The sequence below is a fragment of the Ursus arctos genome, unplaced genomic scaffold (assembly GCF_023065955.2).
Source record: "Ursus arctos isolate Adak ecotype North America unplaced genomic scaffold, UrsArc2.0 scaffold_30, whole genome shotgun sequence".
Classification (NCBI taxonomy): Eukaryota; Metazoa; Chordata; class Mammalia; order Carnivora; family Ursidae; genus Ursus; species Ursus arctos.
In genome coordinates this window covers 7,522,755-7,539,977 of record NW_026622986.1, presented here as the reverse complement: position 1 = coordinate 7,539,977, position 17,223 = coordinate 7,522,755, and the positions used below count along the sequence as shown (strand labels likewise).

The window sequence follows — 17,223 nt, the reverse complement described above, 5'->3', positions numbered from 1 at the left end:
CTCAGTCTCACAACTCTGTGATCATGACCTGAGCCAAAATCAAGAGTCAGATGCTTAACCCACTGAGCCACCCAGGCACCACTTCTCTTCTTCCTTTTAAGTTTGAGCAAAGGTACGGTGGAAAGGGGAGAGTAGAGACAGTCTCCCAGATTCTAAGAAAGAATGTACAAAGAAGGTGAGGATTTGAAAACAGACTCCCTTAAAACCCACAGTACCAGCTTACCTCTTAAAGAGTCTTCAACTTACCCCTGGATCCAGTAACCCATTGCTACATAATTGATAGATATTGGCTATATTAAAAAGGAAGGGGAAATGATGGGTCACCATTATTATTATGCTATTGGCTTTAAGGTTTTAAACAGCAGCTGCCCTGAGGAGGTCACTTACTACGCTGTGCAGGAGATTTAGCAAGATTGTTTCAATAACTGTTACACAAAAAACATGCCCCCCGCCTCGGCATTTTAATCTGGCCCAATTTTAGACTGCTGGGAAGTGCGGTTTTACAGATTCAGAACTGAGAGTTCAGCCCGAAGTGTATAAAGGAGTCAGCCATGAGACACCTGGGAGCCATACAACCCATTACAGTTCCCACCAGCATGGAGTAAACACTGTCCTCTGGAGCCAGTGGAGGAAATGGAGGGAAACATAGTGCAGAAATACTGCTTTAGAAACTCAGCAGCACTCTGGGTTACTTTCCCAAAGTGAAAGCGTTCCGTTATCTCTTGAACCTTTCTAACCGAAGGAAAAAAATGCCTCTGCCCTCAGCCCACCGTTAAACATTTATTGAAGCGAAGTAAAGGAAGAGTAGCCTTGTTTATATACGAATGCTAGAGGAGATAAGAAGCAATTTTATGGGTCTGATACTCCTGACCCTTACTAGAAATATTTCCAACTACAGATAACTATTAACACTGTTTCCTAAGAAATCACATAACCGCACTGAACTCCAAAGTGGTTTAAATTGAGAATGATTGAGATTTAAGCTACAATTCTAAGTAAATATCCAATAGGTTACTAGGAGGGACTAAGGTTTTTTCCTTTTTTCCTTGCTTTATCCTTGATTGAGAAATTAAGAATTCAGTCAAGTATATAACCTTGTCTGCGTCTTGCTTATCAGTCAGCCTAGAAGTACACTCTGAAGTTTAAAAGGGATATTGTGAAAATTTTAAGACTTCTATAATACTTTCTAAAAGACTTCTTAGTAGTGCACAACAGAATGAGTGAATTTTGTTTTTAATTTTCAGTAAATATTTCCTACAAATTCAAGAACAATAGTGTATTCTCTTAAGGTAAATAAGTTCTTATTTAGAAAAACTTCGTAACAGCGTGGTGATGAAACTGCTTTCTATAAAGTATGCATTTCTTTCAGTAAAAGATGATGAATGTGACTCAGATGCAGAAAATGAACAAAACCATGATCCTAACGTTGAAGAGCTCCTGCAACAACAAGACACTGCTGTCATTTACCCTGAGGCACCTGAAGAGGACCAGAGGCAGGGCACCCCCGAAGCCAGTGGTCACGATGACAGTGGTAAGTGGGGCTTCACAGCTGTCTTTGTTTTCATCTTTACAGGCTGATTATTTCCATTGCTGTACGATGGAAACCTACTTTACTGTAGGGAACATTTCTGAAATCTAACATCTATGGCAGGTGCCCATAGAGAATAATCTCTTTAGTGAAAGGAAAATGTTTATGATAACAGTGTAGTATTCAATTTGTGGCATTTCCTGTGTATCATGGTAAGGCCATTGCAGTGAATGCTTAGAACAATGCCTGGACGTTGATTTCCATTCACTCACATAGCAGCAAGTAGTAGAAATGGGAGCTAGGATGACCTTTAACTGTCTCTTGATTTTTTTCCACCATTCTGGCAAGCAAAATATGATCGTCTGGTTCAAAACATACTGATTTGGAGACAAATGAGGTTTTTTATATTTGCTCTAGTCTATTCTGATATGAACAGTGAGTATATGAAGAGTTGTAAAACGCAGTTCTAATATGTTCATACTCTCCTGAAAGGAAACAGGCTACTGTTCCCTCCTGCCATGCTAGAAACAGATGACAATCGATGAAAATATTCCTGTAAGAAATTTTATGCAAGACGTGCACCAAGAACTAAGAAGTCACTTGGAATGTTTAAGGATATTTAAAGCATTAAGATCCTAAATCTGGTTTGATTTTTTTCCAAGGTTCCCAGTTTAATGGATAGATTTAACTTAACATTTAAATAATCAACTTTTTTGGGGCGCCTGGGTGGCTCAGTCAGTGAAGTGTCACCTTCGACTCAGGTTGTGACCCCAGGGTCCTGGAATTGAGCCCCACATCGGGCTCTCTGCTTAGCGGGGAGCCTGCTTCTCCCCCTCCCTGTGCCTGCTGCTCTGCCTGCTTGTGCTGTCTCTCTCTCTCTCTCTGCCAAATTAATTAATTAATTAATCAATTAAAATCGTTTAAATAAATAAATAAATAAATAAATAATCAACTTTTTAAAAAGACATTTTTAGAGAAGCCTAAAGCTTACCAAAAAACGTGAGACAGAAGTACAAGTATTTCCCATGTACCTCTTGCCCCCCAAAGTGCATAGCTTCTCCCATTATCAACATAATTCACCAGAATGGTACTTTTTTTTTTTTTTTTTTTTTACCAAGGATGAACCTACATTGATACATCATAAACACCCAAAGTCCATAATCTACCTTAGGGTTCATTCTTGGTGTTATACATTCTGTGGGTTTGGACAAATATGTAATGACATGTATCCATCATTATAATATCTCATAGAGTATTTTCATTGCCCTAAAAATCCTCTATGCTTTGCCTATTCATTCATGTTTCCCCACCTCCCCGCACCCCTGGAAACCACAGATCTTTTTTTGTCTCCATAGTTCTGCCTTTTCCAGAATGTCATATAGTCGGAATTATATAGCATGTAACCTTATAATTTGGATTTTTTCACTTAGTAATATGTATTTAAGATTCCTCCATGTATTTGCATGGTTTGATAGCTCATTTCTTTTAAGTGCTGAATAATATCCTGTTGTCTGGATATACCATAGTTTATTTACCCATTCACCTACTGAAGGACACCTTGGTCACTTCCAAGTTCTGGTAATTATGAATAAAGTTGCTATACACATCCATGTGCAGATTTTTGTGTAGACCCAAGTTTTCCAACACCTTTGGGTAAATACCAAGAAGTGCATATGCTGGATCCTCTAGTAAGAGTATGTTTACTTTTGTAAGAAACTGCCAGACTGTCTTCCAAAGAGGCTGTACCGCTTTGCATTTCCACCAGCAGTGTGAGTTCCTGTTGCTCCACATCCTCACCAGCATTTTGTGGTGTCAGTGTTCTGGATTTTGGCCGTTCTGATAGGTGCGTGGTGGTATCTTGTTTTAATCTGCATTTCCCTGATGACGTATGATGCGGAGCATCTTTATTTGCCAGCTGTGTTATCTGCTAAGGTCTTTGGACTATTTTTTAATCAAGTTATTGATTTTTTTATTGTTGAGTTTTAAGAGTCCTTTGCATATTTTAGATAATAGTCCTTTATCTGGTGTGTCTTTTGCAAATATTTTTCCCAGTCTGTGACTTGTCTTCTAATTCTCTTGAGATCATCTTTCACAGAACAAAAGTTTTCATTTTAATGAAGTCCAGCTTGTCAATTCTTTCTTTCATGGATCATGCCTTTGGTGTTGTATCTAAAAAAGGCATCGTCATACCCTGGGTCGTCTAGGTTTTGCTCTGTTATCTTCTAGGAGCTTTATAGTTTCGCACTTTACAGTTAGGTTTGTGATCCATTTTGAGTTAATTCTTGTGAAGGGTATAAGGTGTGTGTCTAGATTCATTTTTATGCATGTCCTGAATGTTCAGTTGTTCTATTACTATTTCTCTTATTTTGTATTTAAATTCATTTTAGTTAACATATAATGTATTATTAGTTTCAGGGATAGAATTTAGTGATTCATCAGTTGCATATAACACCCAGTGTTCATTACATCAAGTGCCTTCCTTAATGCCCATCACCCAGTTACCCCATCCCCCCCACCCACCTCTCCTCCAGCAACCTCCTATGTTTGTTTCTAGGGCTAAGAGACTCTTATAGTTTGCCTCCCTCACTGTTTCTATCTTATTTTATTTTTCCTTCCCCTCCCTATGTTCATCTGTTTTGTTTCTTAAATTCCACATATGCATGAAATCATATGATATTTGTCTTTCTCTGACTTATTTCGCTTAACATAATACCCTCTAGTTCCACCCACATCATTGCAAATGGCAAGATTTCATTCTTTTTGATGGCTGAGTAATAATCCATTATGTATATATACATACACATATGTATACACACACACACACACATGTATATATATACACACACCTCATATCTTCTTTATCCATTCATCTATCGATAGACATCTGGGCTCTTTCCATAGTTTGGCTCTTGGGGACATTGTTGCTATAAACATTGGGGTGCATGTTCCCCTTCAAATCACTATTGTTGTGTCTTTGGATAAATGCCTAGTAGTGCAATTGCTGGGTCATAGGGTAGTTCTACTTTTAACTTTTTGAGGAAACTCCATACTGTTTTCCAGAGTGGCTGCACCAGTTTGCATTCCCACCAACAGTGTAAGAGGGTTCCCTTTTCTCCACATCCTTGCCAACATTTGTTGTTTCCTGAGTTGTTAATTTTAGCCATTCTCACCAGTGTGAGGTGGTATCTCATTGTGGTTTTTATTTGTATTTCCCTGATGCCAAGTGATATGGAGCATTTTTTCATATGTGTATTGGCCATTTGTATGTCTTCTTTGGAGAAATGTCTGTTCATGCCTTCTGCCCATTTCTTGACCAGATTTTTTGTTTTTTAGATATTCATTTGGTAAGTTCTTTATGGATTTTGCTTACTAGCCCTTTATCTGATATGTCATTTGCGAATATCTTTTCTCATTCTGTAGATTGCCTTTTAGTTTTGTTGATTGTTTCCTTTGCTGTGCAGAAGCTTTTTATCCTGATGAAGTCCCAGTAGTTCATTTTTGCTTTTGTTTCCCGTTCCATTACTATTTGTTGAAAAGACTATCTTCACTCCATTGTATTGCCTCTGCTCCTTTGTCAAAGACCAGTTGACTAGATTTATGAGGATATTTCTGGCTGTCTGGTTCCACTGGTCCATTTCTGTATTCTCACACCAATACCACACTGTTTTGACTACTATAGCTTTATAGTAAGTCTTAAAGTCAGGTAGTGTCAGTCCTCCAGCTTTATTTTTCACCTTCCATATTATGTTAGCTATTATGGGTCTTTTGCCTCTCCATATAAACTTTAGAATAGTTATCAATATCCATCAAAGGACTCTCCAGATTTGAGTTGGAATTCCATTGAATCAAGTTGGGAAGAATTGGCATCTTGACAATATTAAGTCTTCCTATCCTGAAACATTGACTGTATCTCCATTTATTTAGTTCTTTGACTTTGTTCATTAGAGTTTTATAGTTTTTCTCGTGTAAATCTTACTCATGTCTTGTTAGAGTTATACATAAGCATTTCAACTTTTTTGCTGCTAAATAAATGTTATTGTATCAAGCAACTTTTAAATTTTTAAAGGCAATTGAGAAGAAAGAAGAAAATAGATGCTGTTGCAAAGAGTCAACTGTACTTTCCTTAAATCAGGAATCAGCTATGAAAAAGCAGAAATAGAAGTTTCACCTCAGAATAGATAGGATTTTCTGTAACTAAATGAGTGACAAAAGAAATAGAAGAAGGACATTCTAGAACTGATTCCTCCAGTATGCCAAAAGGACACATTTTTGAAGACTATGGATTATTGCCCCTGGGGACACTGCATTACAGCTTTATGAATAGTGCTGTGTTGATCTATTTGCATATTTGGAAAGTCTATAGTTATAGGCACTGTAATCCTGTAGGGCCCTACCATTTCTACTTTGATTTCTCAGGTTTTTTTTCTTTTTTTCTTTTTTTAATATGTATTTATTTAGTTGAGAGAGAGAGCAGGGGGAGGGGCAGAGGGAGGAAGAAAGAATCCCAAGCAGAGTGTGCTCTGAGTGCAGAGCCTGCCACAGGGCTTGAACTTGCGATCCTGAGATCATGACCTGAGCTGAAACCAAGAGTTGGACACTTAACCAACTGAGCCACCCAGGCGCCCCAGTTTTTTTTCCTTAAGGAAAATTTGTTAACATTTCACATGAAGAAGCAATAGGTTACAATAAACATGAAAAGAAATTTTCAAAAGTTTAATATATATGTATATATATGTAAATGTTTTATGTAACAAAAAGTTTTTCAAGAAGCCTTATGAAAGAAAATAATTAGAACTAAAAAAATGTTTCATTGCACAGACCAAATAAGGTTAAACTTTGTAAAGCCCATTGTTACTAATCGACACAGTAAAATCCCGTAAAACTTGGGGCCCTAATCATTCTGAATCAGTAAAACATTTGAATTCTAGAATCTGTCTTAGGTAGTCCTTGAATTCAGGCAGTCATTACTTCCAGGTATACAGCTAATAAAGCATTTCACAGTAGGTGTTCTGTCACACCACTAGATCCAATTATCCTCAGAAGCCCTTAGTTTTTTAAGTTTGAGTGGACTCAACATGCTCTCCTACACTTCATAAATTGTGAAAGGGCAAACTTTACTCGAGCAGGTTGAAGTATCACAAACTCTGAATCAGTGGGGCACAAGTAAAGAAGATTTTTCAAAAGTTTTATATCAAGTACTACTATCAGTCTGAAACGTCATGCTACCCAGCAAAGGAAGTTCAGGATACAAAAATTAGTTTTTTTTAAATAAGCATGTTCATAGTCACAGATCTATAAGGAAATTATAGATAGCTCAAAAAGTAATCAGACATAAGTTGGATTTTTTAGTAGTCTTCAATCACTACCTTAAGTTTATTGTAAGAATTCTAAAAAGAAAAATTTTTTCCTTACATGACGAGCCTTCTTTGCTAAAAAAGTGATTCTTTTTAAAAAGCAAACATCCAATATATTTCAAAAATAGAAACAAAAATTTTCATTTAACTTTCAAGCCTGTTCATTCTATAATTTGCTAATTATGTCAAATATTCAGGTTTACTTTTCGTTGTTTTATGCTAGTATCCTAAAAGAATAAATTCGTATCTCTTGTGTGAGAAATTCAATAGATATTGATTTATGAAAATAATAACTTGCTGGTAAAATATCATGAGCATCCTGCCATTTTTCAGAATTATTAGTATTTCGTTTATTAATGATGAAAGCAAAGAAGAAAATAGAACATAATGAGAGCAGACAGCTGTATTACGCTATGGATTATAAGCAGCTTAAGTAATGGAAATCACATAGTGATTGTGGTGCCAATAATAAAGCACCTGAAATGGCTGACTTGGACTTTTGCCCTTGTAACCAGCTAAAATCAATAGGATGGATTAGGTTCTCTGGCAAGGAGAATGTCCCAAATGTTGATTTCCTACCTGCCTATACAAATAGGAAATTAATACTGGACCAAACATAGCATGATTTCCAAAACAATTTCATGTGGCTAATCTACCCCCCACAGAAGTAGGACATTTTAGAGACATCACCAACAAAAAATTCTCTGATTCCAATTGCCTCGATATATGATGATAATAAAGATATCATCATAAACTTTGGGGGATTTGGTGGTTGGATTTTATGCATGTATGTGATACATATTTTAACATAATTAACAAATTATGTGGGGTCAGGTCCTCAGTCTATTACATGCAGGCTGGTTCTTGAGCAAGACTTTTAATTTATATGGACTTGGAATTTCAATAAAGGTAATATATGTTTATGAAGGATTTTGAGGTTATAATAAGATTTTCTTTGGTAGTCTTTTTCAGTAAATTCAAAATGAAGGTAGAGATATGATTTATAATAAATTATCTTTTAGGAACTTTTTTTTTAAAGAAACAAATCAAATATGGAAAACCACTCTTAGTTAAATAATATTAATTGGCAAAATAGTATGTTTTAGGATTGTCAGGCGTAGACGGTTCCATATGTAAAAATATGGTCCATTCAGGGGCACCTGGGTGGCTCAATCAGTTAAATGTCCAACTCTTGGTTTCAGCTCAGGTCATGATCTCATGGGCCCTGGGATCAAGCCCTATGTCAAGCCACATGGCAGGCTCGGTGCTCAGCAGGGAGTCTGCTTGAAGATTCTCTGCCTTTGCCCTTCCCCTCACTCACACGCCCCTCTCTCTCAAATAAATAAATCTTAAAAATATATATATGGTTCACTCAGTGAATTCTAGTTTTTCCATATTGCCTTTATTTTCTGAATGCTATCCTATATTTATCCATATAAAATTCTACAGAAAATGTATCCACGTATTTCAGTAAGAGAAAGAACATAAAGAAGTATGCGTGGGAGGCCTTTGTGGGCCAGACCTAGATTTGGCTCCTTTCTTTTCTTGTGGTCCGAACTCTGTCATATGGCTACACCTACCTGCAGGGGTGGCTTGAAAACATAGTCTAATTATATACTACTTACTATCTAATGACAATAACTTTAGTGTCATTTCCAAATTAGAAAGAATGAGCATTGAATAAATAATGATACATTGTTACCAATAGAAAGATTCTATTATGGTGTACAAGTCCCCTTCAATATGTATATATTTACAAATGTAATGCATATTTTAATTCTATCTTTATTTTCTTTGTCTAATTAACCATATAAAAAGAAGGGAAGATTTGTGGTTTAGTGGAAAAGATAGGGGACTTTGAAGTCAGACAGCACATGTTTGAATCCTGACTTCATCATTTACTGGCCATGTGACTTTTAAGTTATTTAACCTTTCTGAGCCTCCTGTTTGCTCTCTTATAAAATAGAGATGAGTATCATTGTATTGGTTTAAGGATCAAATATAAAGTGGGTGGCAAAATATCTGGCACAAAGCATAGGGACTCAGTGGTAGCTTTGGTAATATGTTTTGAATGTTTTAAATTCAAAATACCTGATCTTTCTTTTACAGGAACACCAGATGCATTCTCCCAGTTACTCACCTGCCCGTATTGTGATAGAGGCTATAAACGCTTTACCTCTCTGAAAGAACACATTAAGTATCGCCATGAAAAGAATGAAGATAATTTTAGTTGCTCCTTGTGCAGTTACACCTTTGCGTACAGAACCCAACTTGAACGTCACATGACATCACATAAATCAGGAAGAGATCAAGTAAGTGAAATCAATCATCCATAGAAGGCAAGGGTTTTAATATACTTAATAGGATGTACCAGAGAGCGTCTTATCTGTAGCCTTACAAGAATTAAAGTGATTATTTGAAGTATCTGGTCATTTCTGAGTTACAGAGTACATGTGAACATTATTTTCGATGTTTTTAAATTCTTTTTCAGGTAAGATCCCTTTCTTGTCGTTTTAATTATTTTGTTTATACTGTAACAAATATTTCCCTTAAGTTTAAAACTAGATTTCAAAATGCATTCTACCAAAATACTCAGTGTAGGAAAAATAAATACTAGTTTCATAAACCATAGGACTAAGTACAGACCAAACTGAGAAGAAAGTCAAATAATAATAATAAAAGTAAATTTTCTGGGAACCAAAGACTACTTTATTTATTCTCGGTATAAGTTACTGTGTTCTGTTTACTATAGGAAAGGAAGTTGCTTCCTCTAAGAATTTAAAGTTTAGATTCTAAACATTTTTATTCTGAAGACTCAGTTTTCACATGGTTTGTTCTATTCCTATGTCACTTTGCCTTAATTTCTATATGTATAAACCAAGACTATTCTTCTGTAAGTTAAGTTATATTTGAACTGTTGGTTCTATACTTAAGGATTAAAGGCTAAGAAGCTCTTGCCAGTTGTCCTTTTTTAAATAAGATCCTGATAAGTGTCAACTCTAAAAAATCAAATAATACCAACATGATTCTAACTTTAAAAGTCAAATAAATATTCAGCTGCAGAGTATATTTTAAGGGTATGTGTTATTATTGGGGACATGTCCAGTTTCTTATATCAAAGGATTATGACTGTCTATAAACACGAATCTGTGAGAACTCTGCCCTATGCATGTACCTAATATAAGTCCTGTATCTCGTAGAGAATAAGTTAGACCCTTTCTAAGATGATGGCTAAACCAAACAAAAAATTATGGCAGAAACAGGATCATCAAGGAGGGTCAACCTTTCTTCTCAGGACTTTTCAGTAACACTCACAAAATCACAAAATAAAGGGGGAGAGGATGGCAATCAGAAAGTATAGGACCAAGATTTCCTTAGATAGGTTAATGGTTAAGTGCATAAGGGAACGCTTGAAATGGGGAAAATACCAAAAGAAGGAAGAAATTGATACAGAGAAGGAATTACTGAAGACAAAGACCATCTATGTACCATCTGCCCCTATACAAGTCTTATCGGGGACAATGCAAAAGAGTGCTTTTTCCATCTGAGAGTCCTAACATGACTACAGCATAGTCAAGCCTTGGGGAAAGAGCCTATTCATGTGACATTTGGGGAGCAGACCCAAACTGCACCTGTTGCCCCCATATCCTTTGTCTACAGAGGCCCACCGTCAAAGAAAGAATCTGCAAAGCACAGATAGAGCTGATGGTGAAAGTGAGAGATGCCATTATAGAAACAGATCGTAAGATCAGTGGTGAGCATGAAAGCCAATTTTGTGGTGATTTTTCTGATGGGTGAAAGGTAGTAGGTTTTATATATGAGGTATGTGATCAGACAAAAATCAGGAAGGAGCTGTGATTAATATGGGAACCAGTAATGTGAGGAAATATGATCGGGATGTCCTGGGAACAATTTAGATTATGGGGCAGCAAACTTGAGTTTGAAAATCATGCCAGGACCTAAAGGTAAGAATTTCCATGTATTATTAATTTATTCTAAGAATGGGACATCTGAACTAAGACCCAAATGAAAGGAAGGAGCCAGTCATAAGATGACTGGGGGGAGGGTGTTCCAGTCAAAGGGAACAGAGGGAAACATGAAAAGGCCTTGAGGCAGCAGCCTGCCCAGCATCCCCGAAGGATAGCAGGGAGGCCAGTGTGAATAAAGAGGAGTAAGGTAAGCGAGGCCAGGAAGTATTAGGGGCCAGATGATATACCCCCTTGTATAGACCACGATAGAGACTTTTAATTTTATTCTTCAGTGTGGCAGGGAAGCCTTGAAGGATATTGAATTTTGTCTTTATTTTTTTAACCATTTTTAAGGAAACACTGGCTGTTGGATAGAAAGTAGATCAAGAAAGACAAGAATGGAAGCAGGGAGACCATTTGGAGGCTATTGCTATAATCCAGGCCAAAGGCGGTGGTTTTGAAATCACTGGTGACACAATGATGAATGTTGCATGCAGAGTGTATTCAGATGGCTTTCTGATGGATTGAGTAAGGGCGTTAAAAGAAAGAGAGGAATCAAGGATTACTCCGTAGTTCAGGGTCTAAGCAATAATCAGGTAAATGAAGGTGTCATTCACAAGGGCAGGAAACGCCAGAGGAGGAGCTGAGTCTCAGAAGGGAAACGAAGAGTTCAGTGTTAACCATGTTCAGTTTCACATGCCCATTGCTTTCCACCTGGCAGTATCAAGGACTCAATCGGCTGTAAGAGTCTGAAGTTAAGGGGAAGAGGTCTAGAGATACACCGCTGGGAGTTGTCACCATATATTTGGTGCTTATAGCCATGGGTTTGGATGAAGTAGGGCCTGATACGTAGTAAGTACTCATTCTTTTTCCTTCCTGTATGAAAAACAAAAGAAGGGAGATTACAGTCAGGGTGAGCATGAAGCAAGTAGTGCTTGAGTTAAGCCTTTGAAGTATGGCTAGAATCTCAATAATCATAATTATAGGGAAACACAGCCAAGAAATAAGAAATAGTTATAAACCAAAGCAAGGAGATAGAGTAGTATATGTGCCAAAAACTGAGACTCACGAAGTGACTGGGGCATGAACTTCTTATAGGGAACTGGTGAAGAATCAGCCTGGAAACTCAGGTAAACTTGGAATGTATAGACTTAGAATCTATATTCAGGGGCTAATGGGGGGAGCTTTTGGAGTTTTATGAGCAATTTATGGTTTATGAGGTTTATGATAGAATTCAATTCAAACAGTGCTTTTGTATGATTAATCTAATAAAAAACAAACAAAAAAAAAAAAAACCAGAAACAGACTCATAAACACAGAGAACATACTGGTGGTTGCCAAAGGGGAAGGAGGAGGATGGGCAAAACGGGTGGAGGGGAGTGGGCAGTCCAGGCTTCCAGTTATGGAACGAACAAGTCATGGGGATGAAAGGTACAGCATCGAGAACGTAGTCAGTGGTATCGTGATAGTGTTGTATGGTGACAGATGGTAGACACTTGTGATGAGCATGGCGTAACATATGGATTGTTGACTCACTGTGTTTTATGCTGAAACTAACTTCGTATGTCAACTATACTTGACTGGAAAACATTTTTTAATAATAAATAATTTAATGATGGATAAATAAAAGTAAATAAATAAAGTTAATTGGACCTGGAAAAAATCAAAGAGTGAAGAATATATTTGAAATATATAAAAGTGAGAATTTGATAAACCAGACAGAAAGCTATTGTAATACTGCATATGTGGATGAACAGATGGAAGTATTTTTTAAATTCATCAGATTAAAGTACATTTTGGAATACCAAGCATCTAAGAGAGAGAACAAACTACTGGGAAAAGCCTGGCCACAGAAGAGATAATCTCTAGTTTCTAGTAAAGTATATGTTATCTTATTTGTGCTAAATACTATATTACTCAATAAAGTATGATTCTAATACTCTAAACTAGCAAGTGGAGATTTTTTTCTCTACGTCAAAATTCTGATCCCACCATCACCTTTCTTTCTGGTGTAATACTCCAAGTGTTAGAGTTTTGTGACTGCCTCAATTTGAAGCCTTTGAGAAGCAGAACTCACCAAAATATTACTTTTAGCAGATTGACTATTCTTTTATGTCCAAAGCTTTTTTGCTTTATAATTAAAATATCAATTCTTTCTTACAGAGACATGTGACACAGTCTGGGGGTAATCGTAAATTCAAGTGCACTGAATGTGGAAAAGCTTTCAAATACAAACATCATCTAAAAGAGCACTTAAGAATCCACAGTGGTAAATATTTGTTTTCTTTCTACACCTTGAATATCATAGCATATGTGGTAACAAAGAAATCTGTTGTAACGTGGGCTACACACATGGTCAGAAACTTTTTGCTTTTCTTGTAGAATAAAGACTAATCTGGAGAAATTTTCTATTTATAAATGGTATTTTATTGGAGTCTTAATCTTTAACTGAAGCATATTAAGCTAATATAATATGACATACTCCAAATTTCCTAATCAGAATATAGCATGTTGTAACAAGAAGTACAACCTCCGTGAGCTTTCTGATGAATGCTAATTTCGTTGCCTCTTTTGCACAGTTAACTAGGGAATGGAAAAGGAGCTAGAGGTACAATTTGCACAAGAAAGTAAGGAGGCGTTCTTTACATGAGAGAAGTAGAAGTGGAAACTCCAGATAGGAAGTGGTCAGAGGTGATGTGGAGTCACCCAGACAGGGCAGCACTGAAAATTTAGAAGAAAAATGTGTTTACCTACATTTCACCTTTGTATTCCACATCCTTTTCTAAATTTTACTTAAGAAATGATACGATATGATTAAAAAAATATGTCTGTTTTAGAAACTTAGAAACAAAAAGAGCTGTATTTGCATGTCTTTAGGGGCTCTACTTCAACAAAAGCTATAACGAAAACTTGGTAGCATCTCACATTGCACTGTGACATCTGTTCATCTGATTAATTTTGGTATGTTATTTTAGATTTAAATAGTAGTGAAAAAGAACTATTTTCTAATTAATGAGAAATGATGGGTGTCTGCACGTTGCTTATTTTGTGAAAATGATTATATTGACATTTACAGCTTACAAACATCCTACAAAAAGAGGACAGCGGGTGACTTGTGATATCTGTTTTATTTTGGAACTACATTTCTAGAAGTTTCACTGTCTTGTTTGTTGAGGGCTAAATAATGTTAACGTTACCAATTTGTTGAAACCAAGATTCTTGCAAAAACATGTATATATTTTCACACTCGAATATTCCTGGAAATGAGAAGTTGTCTTTTGCAGTCTCCCACAAAATCCTATTTCTTAGCTTCTGGGCTATCAAAAAATTTTCTTCTAGAACATATTTTTAATGATCTGCTTTCTTACTACAGCTGATTTGTAGTTGATAGAGACATAGCCAATTCAAGGGAGCTTTCTTAAATGTTGAGATTGGGGTAGGGAAAATAAAATAAAATTTAGAGTAAGATTCATGTACAAAATGAATGTCCTGTGGTCCTCTTGCACGTAGACAGGATACGGCTCCGTCAGACCTGGAGATGTGACAGAATCGGGAAGCATGCATCACACCAGAGATTACAACGCAGGGCAGAAACAGGAAGTTGGTATTAATCACAAAATTCTGCATCGATATTCAAAAATCAGTCTCAATCAGGTAGTAAGTAGGGAGCTACCGTCTGTAGAACTGACCGAAAAATCGTAGGAGTTTGGAAGGACAGGAGCTTTATACGAGCTCCTCCACTGCGCGCTTTTGCTGCGGCCGCTAAGTAGCCGGCGCAGACTCAGGCCGCATCGCGCAGCGCGCGCACCTGCCGCACTCTGCACTGTCCGCTCCGTGTGTGTTTGTGCGATAGTCGCATCCCGCAGGTTACGGAATGTGAGGCTTGCGTACCTTTAATACAGGAAGAAATTCTAATTTAAAAAAACATTAGGAAGATCAAGTTAAGAAAGTAACACAGGCATGAGGGGCCCCTGGGTGGCACAGCGGTTAAGCGTCTGCCTTCGGCTCAGGGCGTGATCCCCGCGTTAGGGGATCGAGCCCCACATCAGGCTCCTCCATTATGAGCCTGCTTCTTCTCCCACTCCCCCTGCTTGTGTTCCCTCTCTCGCTGTCTGTCTCTATCTCTGTCGAATAAATAAAATCTTAAAAAAAAAAAAAGTAACACAGGCATGAAGTAAATATGAAATAAAACGGGTACTCTGAAAAGCCAAGCACATGCAGCCTCTAAGGTTTAGGAAATCAGAAAACGGCAATCAGTAACCAAGACCCAGGCTGTCTGCAAGTAAAAGAAATCAGTCGCTAGGAAAAGGACAACTCTTCCTGCTACAAAGTCCGTAGAGAAGCAAAATGCATTTTATACTATTTTCCAAAATATCCTTGAAATAGTATAACAGAAAACTCGATAGGGTTTCCTTTTTAAAGTAAGATTCTCCAATAGGAAGCCAGTGTGTTATTTCACCAAAATGCAGTTCAGAAAAAGCATTTCTCCAGGGTAGCCGCTTGGGTACAATGTAAGTATACAGCTCTCTGATGGTCTGGTTCATTCCGAAGGAAGATTTCTGAGTTGTGGCGACTCAGTGTCAGCCCAGGACTGGTACCAATCTGTAAGCGTGTTTGAGACTGGTTCTCGAAGAGCCAAATATAGAAGCTGAGAGTAATTTAGAAACTATGAGACAAAGAAAATTCTGTGACAATTTTATTATATTTTATACACTATTGATCTTACGGTAGATTGGAAATTTAAAACAAAAAATGGGGGGGAAGGGTCCTTCACCACAGATAGTTTTGAAAGGGCTGTTTAGAGTATCGAATAATGGATGAGCTTCATATCCTTCAAGAAACCTCTGTAATCTTTTTTTCTCAGCTGAGTTTTTAATCAGGGTCTTCAAATTATACTCCCTAAAATTACCTGGATTGTTGCCATCTTCCGACACCCTTGAAATGAGCCGTACGCAGAGTCATGTGTTTCAGCCATCATCCGAACTCCTCATGTGGGAGTTGAGCTACGATGACCCTCCCCAGAAAATGCCTCGGGTTTGTTCTGTAGCCCAAGGAACTGCAGCCTGGAAAGCTGTTACGTCAGGTGCAACCAACTGCCCACCTTAGCCATTACGAAAAAGAAATCAGTATTCATAGGACATCTGACTTCTTACAGCACAACTTTACATCCAGGTTTTAACAGTTACTAGACAAATTAGGTGATGTACTTTAGCGATAAACCTTAAAGCTCTGAAGTTAGAAACAAGGGGTTTTCCAACAAACATAGTGGATTTGGCTTTAGAACAATTGTTCTGCACTTTCTTTCTGGCAATGATAAAATATCAGGTAATCCCCAACAAGAACACTGATAACTAGCATTTATTGAGTACTTAAGTATGTACAGCCACATTCTAGTTATTTGTCGGCATTGACTTCTGTAGTCCAACAATAGCCCTATGAGATAGATACTGTTATTTCCTCCCTTTCTACTGATGAGAAAATGGAGGGAGAAAATGGAGGCTCAGAGAGCTTAATTAACCTATCCAGAGTCACTCGGCTAGTCGATGGCAAAGCCAGGGCCCCAGTGTAGGTATCTTGACTCCAAAGATGTTGCCTTAGCCACTGTGCTTTTCTATCCCCCTGTTTGTAAAGATAAAAATAATCTATGGGGCACCTGGGTGACTCAGTCAGTTAAGTGTCTGCCTTCTTCTGCTCAGGGCATGATCTGCAGGTCCTGGGATCAAGCCCTGTGTCAGGCTCCCTGCTCAGCAGGGAGTCTGCTTCTCCCTTTCCCTCCTCCTCTCCCTCTGTCCCTTCCCACTGCTCCTGCTCTCTCTCTCTCTCCCCCGTCTCCTCCTCTCAAATAAATAAATAAAATCTTTTTAAAAAATCATCTATATTATAGATTCTTATTTTCCGAGTGTCTCTAACAAGAGAACAAGCATATAGCTCATCTAAAAATGTTACGCAAGAATTTAAAATGTTAAAATGGAGATACTAGAACACATCCCTTGTTTCCCCTTTCCCCCGGAAATTTACCTGATGCATTTCGAGTACTGAATCATATTTCAGGCATCCCATTGGAAAGATACTGAGAAAGTGGAGAATTTCCAGAGATGAGTTAACAAGTGGGTAAGTGGGAAGTGTTCTAAAAACCATGTCCTATAAGGAATCTTTGAAGGACCTGGTTATATTTAACCCACGCAAGGAAAGTTTCAGGATACAGATGACCGCTCTTCATCCGTTTGAAAGTCTGGCTTTTAGAAGAGAAGTTAGGCTTGCTCCGTCTGGCATCAGAGGGCAGGCTAGGACAGAAAAGTGGGCATTAGAACAAGTGAATTCTGCCTTAGTACTCAACCTGTCTCTCCATAGAATTACTTTTTAGAAGAATCAC

At 37.5% G+C, this 17,223-nt stretch overlaps 1 protein-coding gene across 7 annotated transcripts in view; it reads left to right on the top strand.

Annotated features, from left to right (window-relative positions):
* The window catches only part of ZEB1 (zinc finger E-box binding homeobox 1), a 181,583-nt gene that overhangs the window by 155,274 nt on the left and 9,086 nt on the right, over positions 1–17,223 (top strand). For all 7 annotated transcript variants that reach the window (XM_026483484.4, XM_026483485.4, XM_057304735.1 and 4 more), the window contains 3 exons: positions 1,370–1,531; positions 8,992–9,194; positions 13,014–13,119. In XM_026483484.4, coding sequence (XP_026339269.3) covers positions 1,370–1,531; positions 8,992–9,194; positions 13,014–13,119 — 471 coding nt within the window. The remainder of the gene's footprint in view (positions 1–1,369; positions 1,532–8,991; positions 9,195–13,013; positions 13,120–17,223) is intronic.